This window comes from Vanessa tameamea, chromosome 6 (assembly GCF_037043105.1).
Source record: "Vanessa tameamea isolate UH-Manoa-2023 chromosome 6, ilVanTame1 primary haplotype, whole genome shotgun sequence".
NCBI lineage: Eukaryota > Metazoa > Arthropoda > Insecta > Lepidoptera > Nymphalidae > Vanessa > Vanessa tameamea.
The window spans coordinates 10,574,396-10,588,226 of record NC_087314.1 but is presented as its reverse complement, the minus strand read 5'-3'; the positions used below and the strand labels follow the sequence as shown (position 1 = coordinate 10,588,226).

At 32.3% G+C, this 13,831-nt stretch overlaps 1 protein-coding gene across 4 annotated transcripts; it reads right to left on the bottom strand.

Moving 5' to 3' along the window:
- Nucleotides 1-324: 324 nt before the first annotated feature.
- LOC113396417 (protein FAM13A-like) lies at nt 325-13,506 on the bottom strand. 4 transcript variants are annotated; one of them, XM_064215076.1, is made up of 11 exons: nt 13,373-13,506; nt 8,326-8,957; nt 8,011-8,109; nt 7,258-7,524; nt 6,966-7,149; nt 6,447-6,580; nt 5,523-5,804; nt 5,129-5,356; nt 4,876-4,992; nt 4,556-4,741; nt 325-4,113 (listed from the first exon to the last, which is right to left on the bottom strand). In XM_064215076.1, exons 3-11 carry the CDS (start codon nt 8,032-8,034, stop codon nt 3,934-3,936), a joined length of 1,602 nt encoding a protein of 533 aa, XP_064071146.1. In that variant the 5' UTR covers nt 8,035-8,109; nt 8,326-8,957; nt 13,373-13,506; the 3' UTR covers nt 325-3,933. The 4 variants fall into 4 exon arrangements, with proteins under 4 accessions (XP_064071146.1, XP_026490122.1, XP_026490124.1 ...); XM_026634337.2 differs by having other exon boundaries at nt 7,258-7,452; XM_026634339.2 differs by lacking the exon at nt 8,011-8,109 and having other exon boundaries at nt 7,258-7,452.
- Nucleotides 13,507-13,831: the final 325 nt, after the last annotated feature.

Below are 13,831 nucleotides of genomic sequence, written 5' to 3'. Positions count from 1 at the left end.
GAAATCATATTTTAATAAACTTTATTGATATAAACTGTTTTTGTTTCTGATTTAACCAAACCTAGTTTGATCATATAAATTTGTGTAATACTGAAAATATTATATTATCTGTGCCATGAATGAATTCACAATAAGTATGAAAGAAAAAACTATAACACAATGACCATCATTAAATTTTAAAGTTTAATGTTAACTCGAAATAAATTGTTTGTATTTTTTTCACATGAATTCTACCATCTTGTTTAAGTCACAGATTTGTTTTTATTTCTACATATGTGAGATAATTTATAAGGTGGGCTAGTTAAAAAAAGTAAAAATACAATATCATTGTAATGTTTTTATTTTGAACATCCAATAATAAAATTGATGGAACGCTACATGCCATTGTATATACTATATTGCAATAAATATTAAGTACATAATTTTACAATATGCTCAACCTTTCAACGATCATTACCCGAACAGTTGATCTTTGTCTTATAATATAAAGTATGGACCAAATTGGAAGATGCGTATACGAAACGATTATTATTACCACCCGCTAGTTAAGTATTGTTAATTTCCTTACAGTCTAAATATTAGTAATAATAATAAAAACAATATGCTCAGAAGACTTTTTTGCTCTAAGACATAATTATATCTAAGCGAATTAAGCAAAAAAATACGTTGTGTCTTGCATTACACTATTGTTATTCCTAATACAATAATTGCTTATTATTATAAAGTTATTAACAGCGAGCGGAATAAAAATCGAGACGTAACAATACGTTTTCTCGAAATCGTTTTCGTGAGCTAGTTTCTTGGTAAGTACACCATTAATTTTTTTTCTCGTCAATATTTTACAATTCCAGGCGATGAAAAAATTATTTATATCTTTATTTGTATCTAGTAAATAGATCGTATTCTAAATAAAAGTATTTTTATATAAATGTAACAAAAATATTTTAAGCAAATTATTTAAATGGAGATCAACTTAACACGATAATAGAATAATTGCCATTTTTTAAATACACACATAAAGATTAGTAATACATCTTTAACTGTTAATCTTTAATAAACGTAAATAGTCGAGTTTTAATTGAGTACAAATATAAATTAATATTATTCTAGACGAAAAGTCTTTTTAGTTAAACAGTTATAATTTAATGAAAATCTATTTAATAATAAAAACATAAATTAATATTTTTAAAATAATTAAATCTCACTACAACATCAATAAAAAACAAAGTCTTGTCGCACAAGATTCATTACGATAATATAAATCACAGGTAATCACTTATTACTAGAAATATTTAAAATTTACTTCCTCTTTTAGAGAAAAATAAAAGTTTTATTCAATTTAAATAAAATTAGAAACATTTAAAATAACGTAATAAATACTACGAATAAAAAATCTTAATTTAGAAAGGTACACGACGTTATAAGGACAGATCCTAGTGAGGAAAATTTCATTCATATCATAGGTGTCCTTAAAGAAGACCACTCAAATAAATATGACGTCTACGATCAAGGCAAATATTTAAATTGGGTATATTAATGAGCTAAATTGATTCAAACATAGTACAAAAAATCCAATAAACTGTACTCATTATTACGTGATTAGTTAATGAAAATGATGATATTGAAAAATATAAAAAGAAAGTCTCAGACTGACATTCGAAGTGTATAATATTCTTAGGATATTTTATTTAAAAGTAAAGCTATGAAATTACCATACTAGCCTTACAATTAACAGCATACGCATTTATAGAATTTAATGCTAGTTATTTGGTTATTACAAAATATTATAACACTTCAGGCGGGCAACAAATCGATTTGAAACGACTCAATGTTCATATAACATTATTAAATATTTCAAATATCAATCCGAATAATTTCACGAATTTCTTCGTATATGAAATCATATTATTATCGAGCAAGAGAAATATATAATTTCTTCTACATTATAATTTTTATCCCCAATGATATTCTAACATCATTGTTTATACCCCAATTTGTGCTCAACGCACATTGAAGATTACATTTTACCTTTATTTGTTATCTGGTAAAGTTTTTATTTGTTCAAGTTTTTATAAATGTGCGCACTCGAACAATAATTTCATTTTTAATTGTCATTAACAGACTGACAGGATTGTTAAATCACTATTCATCTACAATATGTGGTTAAGATTACGAATTCTCAAAATCTTCTTCATAGTATTTTCGTCTGTATATTAATCCCCACAAAACACCATTTTACCCATAAGTTTGTAAGTCGGCGACGGATTTCCGCTTTAAATATCAAGCGATTCTTAAACACTAATATAAAAATCTTTGTTAATTAAAAGTGACGTGATAACATTTTATATTCAAACATTTTAGTTTTTTTCTCTTGATGTTATCAATAATTAGGTACAAAGTTATTAATACATTGTCTTATGAAATATTAGGGTTAAATATATAGACTTAAAAGCAATTTGTATCGTTAAAAAATCGACTATTCGAGATCATTTTTTTATTTTATTTTTTCATTTATATACTTTGTAAGAAATAGTTAGGCATAACGTTATACATACAAGGATTTATTTAATGAATTGTAAGTTGTAAATATATACGTATTTACAATCGTTTGTACGACGTAAATTATTATATACACTCTGTATAACCTAATATTGCAATACAAAGATTCATGAAAATTGTACAAGAACTACAAAGACGTTCTTATCGACAGCAGGAACGCAAACAGCCCAAATTGACCACGTGGCTGTGAGTGGTCATTACCTGTGAGAGACTTTTGTCACGTCTTATGTACTATCTGCATATTTACATTAACCCATTTTAAGTAATATTTAGTATTAGAATAATTGGTAAGTGTGTTTCGATAATAAGATCACGCACTGGAACTTAGCATTAATAAAAGTTGCATTAATTATAACATTTTTATATGAATTATGTACAATGTTTGATACCTATTTAATGCGTCACGTTAATCAATTTTAATAGCGATTTTTATTATTAGTATATAAAAAGTTCAAGCTGCAACAGATTAATTCATGTCCGAAGCTAATTACTGCAAAGTCAAAAGAAAATTGAAGACACAGTTATACTATATTTAAAGTCAGTTTATCCGACATACTTCAGTAGGCTATTTCTCTTTTGTCTTTGATCATGAATTATCTGATGAATATCAGAAATGATGATACGATAAATTATATTTTACAATGTTTTTTTAAGATAAGAGTATTTTTACAGATATTATAATTTCTCAAATTGTCTGTACATTAAGAGGTTATCAGCACATGTAACGATACTATTAAATAAATTTCAATAAATATTAACAAGAAAGAATTGAATTTTGATATTATTTAATGTTGAGGCAAATAAAATAAATTCATTAGTTGAACTTTTGGCACTGGGAAAAATTTCCAACGTGATTAGTACAATCGATTATAAATAACAACAAAAGCACAAGATCTATTCTTCAAACATCCGGAGTGATTCGATTTCTTCACCATCCATCAAGATAAACAAACAAGATAAACAAGCATTCCTACTAAGAATATAATATCTCTAATGGCACGAACTGATAAACATATTACACAAAAAGTTATATATTGCATAAATTTAAATGTTGAGATGAATGTATAATGATATACCTGTAATATACCTATGTGTAGGAGTACAATGTGAAATATTTTTACAAGAGTTATAGCATGAGAACTGGTACCCATCTCGACTATAGTGTTAGTCGATACAAGGGTTGAATTGTTACTTTTTTGTATTGTACTATAATTCGAGTATACATAACTTTTTAACCTGTTACCTTAGAAAAAGTGACTCTCGATAATTTACTTTATTAGTGCGACCCAATGCTCCAAAAGATTACCTTTCCTTAAACAACACCTTTTTTCAAAACGTTATTTCTTATTGTGTTGGGAAAAGTAATTGATTAAATTAAGATTTATTCAATGTTTTCTGTTTATTTATAAGAGCGTTGATAAGCTTTATTCTGGCTTTAACAGCTTTGTACCGCTGGTATTCCTCTTCACGTGTCTTCTTGTCATCCGTTTGAACTTTCCTGCTGTTCTGAAGTTCAAAATTGACTTCATATTCTTTAATGCATCGACGAAGTACCTGTTTAATAACATTTTTTATAAGTCCATTACACAGACGATTTTTAAGACCAATGACGCTTTATAAAGCTTTGAATTACAGCCCAATTTATTTTATGACTAAATTTTCGTATTTTCCACTTTTATAAGTTCCCTTAATCCACGGCAACATAGATGTAAATTCCATATATGAACCAAAGTTTTGCAAAGCTCCTCTTAAAGAGAAGGTACTCGACCCATCCAATCTGTCCCATTGCGGGTTCGTGACAGAATTAAACCCATGAAGATTTCGTTATGATATTTTTATTTGCTAATAAGAAAAAAACTAGGTTTTTGAAAAATTTTAAACGTGGAATGAACGCAAGATCTTTTTCAAATCTTTTCTATTAATTTCCAAAGCTAATAGTTAAAAAAAGTATTTACAAAACTAAAGTATTCGATGTAGAAATCAGATTTAAACTTACCAGCTTTTGTAGTTTAGCTTCACCAAGCGCTCTAGTTAGATCTTCTAATCCGAGGCAATGTAAGCCTTCGTTAGAAGGAGTCGCCTCTTCACTGGTAGTGGCGGACTTGGCCGATGATGTTGAAGATGGCATCTCCTCGGCACCCTCACGAGTCGGTGGCGATTGGAGAGGCGTCTCTACAGTTTCCTAAAAGTACAAATTGAAACAAATAAAATTCCTTTCGTTTCCAAGTCATCTATAATCTATCAAAGATCATATATTTTTTAGTATAAAACGATATCCAAATGAACGTATGTCTATACAGAAAGTGTTCTACGAACCTGGGAGGGATCAGACGGCTTCTCCTGTGAGTCGCTCGAACTATCGACGCTCGTGTTAAATAGCATAGTTTCATGTTCATGTATGGTTGCCAACTCGCCGTTTGTACCGCAGATTATCTACAAAAACAAACATTAATTGTTACATACGATAGTTACGATCGACAGCAGTCAATTTGATTTCATACATTAATAACTATATCGTGTAGTTGAGTGTTTCAAATTTAAAATGGTGGAAAGCCCTAAGCTGACTCACAGCATCAGGGCGGAAGGTAGCTAGGGCCCGCTTGACGGCACGGTATCGCTCGTACAGATGGCGCGCGGCGCCGCGCTCGGCAGAGTGCGCGGGCGGGCGGCCGCGCGCTGCTTCCAGTCGCAGCAGCGCGCGTTGCACGCACGCCTTCTCCGCTGCCAGCTGCGCCGCCGTCCAGTTCGACTCCGGCACACTTGCTCTACCGGTGGACTTGCGACAGAACTCCACCCACTGGAATTGAGAAATGTGGCTCACTTTTACATAATACATATCAAAATGGTATTGTCGTAAATCGGCTTGTCACGTGTTGTTGAAAATTATATTGGCAGTAAGGTAATGATAGAGCCATCGAGTCAATTTCATAATAAATAAAGATTCTGAATAAGACTTGACCGACCTCTTCAATATCGCGAACGACTTCGGCCATGGGTTTATCGCTTTTAAGCGCTGCATCGAGTTCATCGTCCTTCTCTTTCTGTAATTTTGCAGCTTGAACTTTCAGCGCATATTCCACAGGATCAGCTTTAATACAGCGCTTTTCTGATTGCAAGTTTCGTAAGGTTTCGTACATACGAGTTAGTTGAACGTCAGTCATACGATCACTTTGGGTCATTGTGTAACCGTTTTGAGCTTCAAAGTCGCATTCATATTTAGCAATGTTTTTCTTTAAGCTATTGATCTGAAAATTATTTTAACAATTCATTTATCAGTCACGTTAACTTCAAAGTATCGTAATGGTAGGTTTCCCGTAGATATGCGTATCAAAATCCTTAAGTTTTGGGCTGTTATGAGACTTACTTTAGTATTAACATTTAATTCGATTAAATCATAAAATAGATTAAAAAAATCTTTTTTATTTGACCATTTAGTGTTGATTACATTAAGTCAATTAATACTTCATAAATAGAAATAGAATCTTCGAGAAACCAAAACAATCAAACCGAATATAATAATTAACTTGTTTATCGACTAAATAAATCTATTATAGATAATTTAATTAGATAAGTAGGTATTAGTGACCAAAACGTGAATATAACGCACTGTACCATTCGTCACATGTTTATAAATATCGTAGTAATCCTGCACGTTATATAAACAAATACAAAGCGGATTAATGAAATCTACAGCAAATTAAAATGTATTAAACTGAACACCTTTAAAATAACATAAAAAGTACAACTTTAACAGAACACCACTGAGGCAGTTCGTTACATTTATTTTAATTTCTGGGCTTACATTAACACCAAATTGTTGAACCATTTTTTTTATTTTCCGAAAATAATCTCCAATAACAAAGATCCAATGCAATAACTTAATTTACCTTCTTGCTGATTTTTTCGACGCGTCGATCGGGGCTAGGTTGAGAGCGACGGGGCGGTTCGCTGCGCTCGTCACGTCGAGTGTGTTCCACTGCGTCACCGGCCGCCACATAGGACTGCTCACTGTCTTCACACACTGTACATTACATCAACTTGCGTAAATTTACTTCAACTGACATTTATTTTTTTCTCATAGGTACCTTGAGAGGTTGTCTTACTTGAAATGGAAAAATACATAGTATGTAAGGATTGAAGAAATATTTTTCAGAGGTAGATGAATCGACAAATGAGCTCGATATATGAAATGAAATCGATAATGGTAAGTGGCCACCTTCACCCATATACATTGATTGGTACTCTAAGACATATTAAGCATTCCTTACATCGCCAATGCGCCACCAAGCTTGGGAACTAAAATGTTGTACCTGCCAAGAGCTTTTCGCACAAAGCCCTCCCCATAAGTTAAATCTGTAAAATTACTTAAAAAATATTTTTGATAAAAAAATATATAGATGTCTAACGTTCTGGTTTTTGCTGCACCACATATTCGAAATGTGGTGGTGTGCCACTTCTTATTTCCTCTGTGTGCGATACTACGTAGTCGTTTTCCTTGGGTTGTCGTGGCAAGCGAGCGGGTGCTCGGCGCCGCTTGCCACCATGTTGAGGACGACGAGCGCGGGAGAGGCGTTCCGCTCGGCGTTCCGACTGCGAAAAATTTGGTCTCCATAAATATTCATATATCTGAATATCACTTTATTCAACCAACTAGAGAAGTAAATCTTATTATTTCATAACCAAAATCAAAATCCGCACCTCCAGTCGATTATGGTCATGTAGTGGAGGAGGTGGCGGAGGTGGTGGCGTCCGCTCCTCACTGTGTGGTCTGCGCTCTTTTCGCTCGTGTGCGCAACCGGAATCGCGACGCTCGCGTCGCTTGCGCGCCTCTCGCTCGCATTCCGGTGCCGCCATGTCTTCCCTCTCCTTCTCACCCTCGCTCCGCTCGCAGCACTGCGCACGCCACCCGAGCCCAGATATTACAACCCGGTGTTCGCTCGAGCACTCGGAATCGTGCCCGTAACCCTAACGTGTAGATGTGAATGTATTAGTGCGCCAAAATAAGTGACCGTTGGATGTTCACGTGTATAGTAAAGCCTCTTGCGATAAATGGAATGTCCAGTTTGTGGATGTGGTTTGATGGTAGTGTATATAGCTCTAATATTAAAATGTACAAGTGTACATATTCAATAAAAATTTGTCTAAAGCGAAACCTCTAAGTGGGACCAATCTATTTTATGTAAAATTAAGCGTTCTCACATATTTTACAAAAACGACCTACACATTAAGCAAGGCTACTGAAAGACCAACTGTAAGCTCTTAATCAATAACACCTCGTCACTTAAGAACGTCTACCTTTTTCAGTAACCTCATAATATTTTATCTTAGCGAAGCGAATATAAAGCTATAAACATATTGTACATTCATTTTATTTCGGCAAAATTGTAATGTTACTACGTTTTAAAAAAATCTAAGAATGGAAATTCCACTGCCTTTGTCTTTTACAAGTACCTGATGAATTTCCAATAGAACCATGTTCGCTTCAGATTTTAAACCTTAACTCGAAATTAAATTCCCAAATTTCCAAAAGCGATGGGCCGTAACGTGTTTCTGAAATTAAATTATTTCCGACACTGAAGTACTATATACAGCGTGCAAGTGTACGGATACAAGTTACCTTTGTTTATTAGTTGGTTGGCTGTGTTCCAAATGAATTATATGAAACGATGTCAAGTATATAACATTAAACAATAACATGTAGGTCAAGACACGGCTCCGCAGAGTCTGATATATTTTATGGTAAAATGAATATTAAACCACACTTACAATGCAATATCTCGCAGCGCCCACTATAGAGTCGAATATCCTGGAAATGTTGTGCCGGCTCCGACTGGCCAGGGTAGCGTTGGGTCCCGAGTCCGGCCGAGACCCTGTCCGTTTATCCAAAACCAATAACAAATAACAGGGCTATTGCTTATCCTTTGATGTAAAACAAAATAAAAGAAACAAAACGAAACGGTACGTTTAAATCGCGCGCCGTTTTGCCGGAAAACTGTACACTACACTAGGCTCCTCGACGATGCGTATAAATATTTATTTGATGATGTCGCTCCTTTGCACCGGCATATCTCGATCCCGGCACATATTGGTACGACACAAACAGTCTATAGATATTTTATCGTCAGAAGTAAAGTTACGGTTGCTTCAGAAAATGCGTTGACACTAGTCTGTAATTTAGCATTGAAATTTGAGGATTAAAGTTTCAGAGCCTTTTAGCTCTTAGCAATAATTATTTGCTATCTTCATGTCTTTGTAGGTATACATTTTGTTTATATTTAGTTTACGGTTTTAGAATTGTTTTCAAATATCGTCTGTCATTTTTGTTAGTTTATTTTTCACTGGTCACTAAAATACCGTCGCTGAAGATTGACGTCGGAGTCGTTTTTATTGTATCACGTCTGAAACAAAGAAAAAATATTCTATATAATTTAAGTTTACTGTTATTTGTATTTTTTTAAAGCCAATTTTTAATTTATTTGCATTTCATAACTTAAACACTGCCATCTCTCAAACTCCGATAATCCCAAGAATCTATTGATAGAAAAACTTAATAACTTTTAATTAGACACAAGTCGAGGTTAACCTCATGAAAAAACTGCTAGCATAACGAGACACGTACATTACTGCAACAATAAGGCCGCCTGTCACATCCGTTACAACAATGTTTTTTTTTATAATGTATTTTATTTTACTAAGGATGTAAACTGTAACGTCGTTTCATGTTTAAGTTTAGCTCAAGTTGTTTTTGTTTACTGCAGAACAAAACCTTTTATAAACGTAAGTTAAATACTCGAGAAACATAACTTATAGTTCGGATTGATAACTGCAACCATTTTTTTACAACTCACGAGCTTCACTGAGCCACATCGACTAAAATTAAAGCTTACCAAATCGGAACAGATTATTATCACAACCCCGAAAACGTATAGAATGTACTCGTAGCTCATGATATATAGATTGGAAAGACTTTCGCGTAGGCGTATCGTAGACCACATATCTGCTTTATTGCTAGGCTTAGAGACTTATCCTTATTCAAATACACCGAAGTAAAAAACAATATATATTGTATATACGTATTTAAAGCGGGTGGAACTAAGAAGCGTGTCTACTTTCAAACGAATATTATATACTAAAACCTTCTTGAAATCGCTCTTAGTATTTTTTTCAGTAAGACTTTATAATCGTTTTATTAGAATAAATACGAGATCTTTTATATCATGAATATAGACTCTAGTTTCTATACTTTATTTAAAATAGTCTGACAAGCATATGCTCCACTTGCTTGTAAGTAGTAACTACCACTGCCCAAAAACATTGACTCTGTAAGAAATATTAACCATTCCTTGTTAACTTTGCTAATACGTGCCCAGCCCAGTAGATTAGGATGGACATCTTTCAATTTAATTTTTGAGTTTACCTACTCAGACGGACTTGCACAAAGCAAAAATCTTTATAGTGTACGCAATGCTTTCTTATTTGTAATCAAAGGTTAAGTTAATAATATAATACATTATTTGTAACGTTTATACAGCGTATTTAACATTATAATAACTTCTTTCAAAATATTTTGAAATGCTTCCTATAATAAATACACTACACGCTGTAAGTCTGCCAAAGAAAAGTATGTAGGCGTTCATTTACAAAGGTATAATTTAGTAAGTATATAACATACTTATTTACTGTATTTTTTATTGTTATTTTACTTACGGCATGTATGTATGTATAATCAATGCTATTCCCAGAATCTTTAAAAGAGTCAATACAGTTGCAAAAATAATTTGGATAAAAACAGTCGCTCTACTTTAAAAGTGAAAGATATTTTTATTTTTAGAAATAGGTAGCTTTAAAATTAAATATAAAAAGTTAGCATAGGAAAATATTTCATAAAAATAAGCTCTGGCATCAATAGCCACGTTGTCGGATTGCACAAAATACCCACGGGAATTTTATTGCTCGATTATTTAGTGGAATTCCGCCATAGGTATGGACGCCATATTGAATTTGAATATAAGAGGGAACTGTTATTACTTAATAACTCTAACTGAGCTATTAGTTACTTCCAGCATTTGAAATAGTTAATGTTTTGAATATTTTTTCAAGATAATTTTATGTTTTACTTACTACAACTATTATTCATTTTTTTTACTGCGCTCTCGATATTACCAAATTCTCTCTTCCTCTTAGACTCCAGTAACAATTACATCTGATTTTCTTATTGGTCGTAATTCTCATTAGAATCTATAAGCCAAACTGGTAATTTCTTTAAATTTAATTTAGTCTTGACAAATAATGATTCAAAAGTACTTATAAGAAAAGAGCCTACTTGAATAAAGTGTGTTTTGATTGATTAAATATTATTAATGGCATAAACATAAACGAAAATTTACATCATTAAATTTTATGAGCTGACGTCATGATTACGAAATAACGACTCTTATCGATGGTTGGTTATAGCAGGTCCAGCTAGAAGGGTTCTACCCATTAAGCAATTATTCCATCGCTCAAAAGCTATACATACTATGTAGGTACTAGTCATGGATGTAATTTTATCACTAGAGAGTTATTATTGTGTTTTACTACTAATTACACTATATTAAATTAATATATTATATATATAACAATGAGTTTTAGACGTAAACAATTTTTCTATTTGTTATATTCCTATTATTAGTGTAGTGTCCATTTAAAGGATACTTGCAGGTATTGCAGGTGAGGCATTACATCATAAATACCGCATAATATAATGGTTTAGGTATACTTACATCTTACTTACTTATCTGTGATGTATGTATCTACCATCGAGTGGCGTATTTTCTTTACCTTCCTTAAATATTTAATAACAAAAAACACACACATAGAAATAATAAATGAAATTGGTCAAATTGAAAAAAATAAAAAAAATACAAATTTAATTATCATTCTATTTACATGTTAGTTACGTAATAAATACGTAGTGGATATGTTTTTTTTTTTATGTCATATGTGTGTCCAACGAGCAGGAAGCTCATCTGATGGCAAGTGATTACCACCGCCCATGGACAATGGACATCTGCAACACCGAGGGGCTTGCAGGTTCGTTGCCGGGACATTAAAAATTTAAAACAGTTATGTCTATCATCAATAAGATAATATTTTGATACTAATATTTCCTAAATATTGGCCTTTAAAAAAAAAATTAAGATCACCATCAACAGACCTAACCTAACATATCTTAAAATGGTCAATATCGCGGACTGCAAGGGCGAAATTTGGTCGCCACTTTAAAATGAAACTAACAATAGCTGCATCTAAATATGTATTTGTATAATACGACCAAGATGGTGTTGGCGATTAGACATATGTACACAGTAGACATACGCAGGCGTACCCAAACGGGCATATAAATGCATACACTTGAGAAGGGGAAGAATTTCATAAGCGCTCTTTGAGAATGAAGTAATACGAAAACCGTTAAAAAATGGTTACTTTTTTATAAGTTTGTTACAGAAAATAGTCATAGGAAATAAACAATTGAAATTTTAGTATATTAGTACTATAATTATCAATCCTGATATTAATCAGGAACTTAATTGACCATGTTGGTGTAAATATCTTGAGTCCAACATTCAAAGCCAAGTAGATTAGAAAGTGTTACCACTCATTGGTCACAGAAGAGCTCGCGTAATTTTTCACCCAGAGAATAGGACTTCGACGATTCAAAGGGAAAATGCTGCTAGCATTCTTGTCACCATTCCAGGCGTCACGATTTCTATAGCAGCTAATTTTAATTCAGCTTTTTGTTGACTAAACATGAATTATCTTCAATCAAAGTTACAAATGATTTCACTGTCATAATTACGTGACATCGGCAGAATATTTCGCGGCAGCTAGCGCAATTTACCGCCCAGACAAAAAGAAAAAAAAATTAAGTAGTCGGGAATTGGAGTTCTTTGTTGATCTAGCTAAATTTTCAAGGATTAAAATAAACAGTGAGGATGACCTATTTCAACGGAGTTCGATGATCGCGAGTGGGCGTGTCGGTGACGAAACACAATTTGATCAATGGAGATTTTTCTTAAATATTTGTTGACTCATCCTAAACACTGATATTATTAAGTAATCATTACGAGTATAATAATAGGACATGTTAAGTTCTAAGATATTAGATGTGTCGTTGTACCCTTCGGTAGCTATAAATGCACTAGCTCTATTTATGTGTATGTTTCATAGACATGCATTTATCTATTATATACAAATATAATAATTTCGAATTATAACTATTTAGAATTATAATTTTAAAATAAAATATAATGAAGAAAGTAATAAAAAAGTAAAACACATATAATAGAGAATATAAATATAGCTGTTAAATACTCAAATATATTATCGTAGAAAATATTTTCTTTTATAATAATTTAGTGGAATTTAAAAATGCCTTCATTTTAAACATAACTCCGTTGCACAATTTTTTCGTAGAGGTAACTTTTGCTTTTTTATTATAATTAACGCTTTGGCAATAAATAAAATAAAATAAATAATCAAAAACCATAAATAGGAACCCGTACTATTATTACCAACATAGCAATGAAATAAAAGGACTATATATTTTGTAATTTTACGTAAATTATGTCTAAAAATGTTACCATTTCCGTAAATTAAATACATTTACAGATAAATAAGGAGAATTTTCATATTTTCATTTCACGTACCAAGGAAGCCAGGTACTGCGTACATATATTTACAGTAGACAAGGAGAACCAACGTCCTTGAGTATAAAATCGCCCTCTTGTAACATTAATATTTGAAATTATTTATTTAAAAAATAATATCTTACCTTATCCAGAAGTTTGAAAGATTATGAACACAAGATGAAGATAAACAAGGAAGAGAAATTTTGTTTAAATGGCGTCGTAACGATAAACCGACTGAAATGTCCGCACGCCAGCAGCCGGCAAGAGTGACTGAAGGGAGGTTGGGGGAGGAGGTTGGGTTGTGATAGTGAGGGCAATATATCGATAACCTATTAAAGCTTTTTATTTATTTAGATGTAAAAAGTGACAAATGTGCAATTGAAATTGCTTTGAATTCGATGATAGTAAAATTTCAAGGTCGAATTCGAATTTCTATATATCACATTTCTAAAGGTTCACTTCTTCCCGTGTTTAGATTTCACTCACAAAGGCCTCTACTTTATTATCGTTACGCGTAAATATCGTGCATTAACGAATATAATATAATTTGTATTTTATTTGCTGTCTTTTTTCTTTCATTAGTCATCTCACAAACTTTATTC

What these genes read in the sequence shown, in the direction of transcription:
- LOC113396417 (XM_064215076.1), bottom strand. Translation starts at nt 8,034, where the DNA reads ATGGTTCTATTGGAAATTCATCAG. An exon ending in TTCTATTGGAAATTCATCAG is followed by an intron (nt 7,525 to 8,010) that starts GTACTTGTAAAA and finishes TCTACACGTTAG; the next exon opens with GGTTACGGGCACGATTCCGA. An exon ending in TCGAAAAAATCAGCAAGAAG is followed by an intron (nt 5,805 to 6,446) that starts GTAAATTAAGTT and finishes AATAATTTTCAG; the next exon opens with ATCAATAGCTTAAAGAAAAA.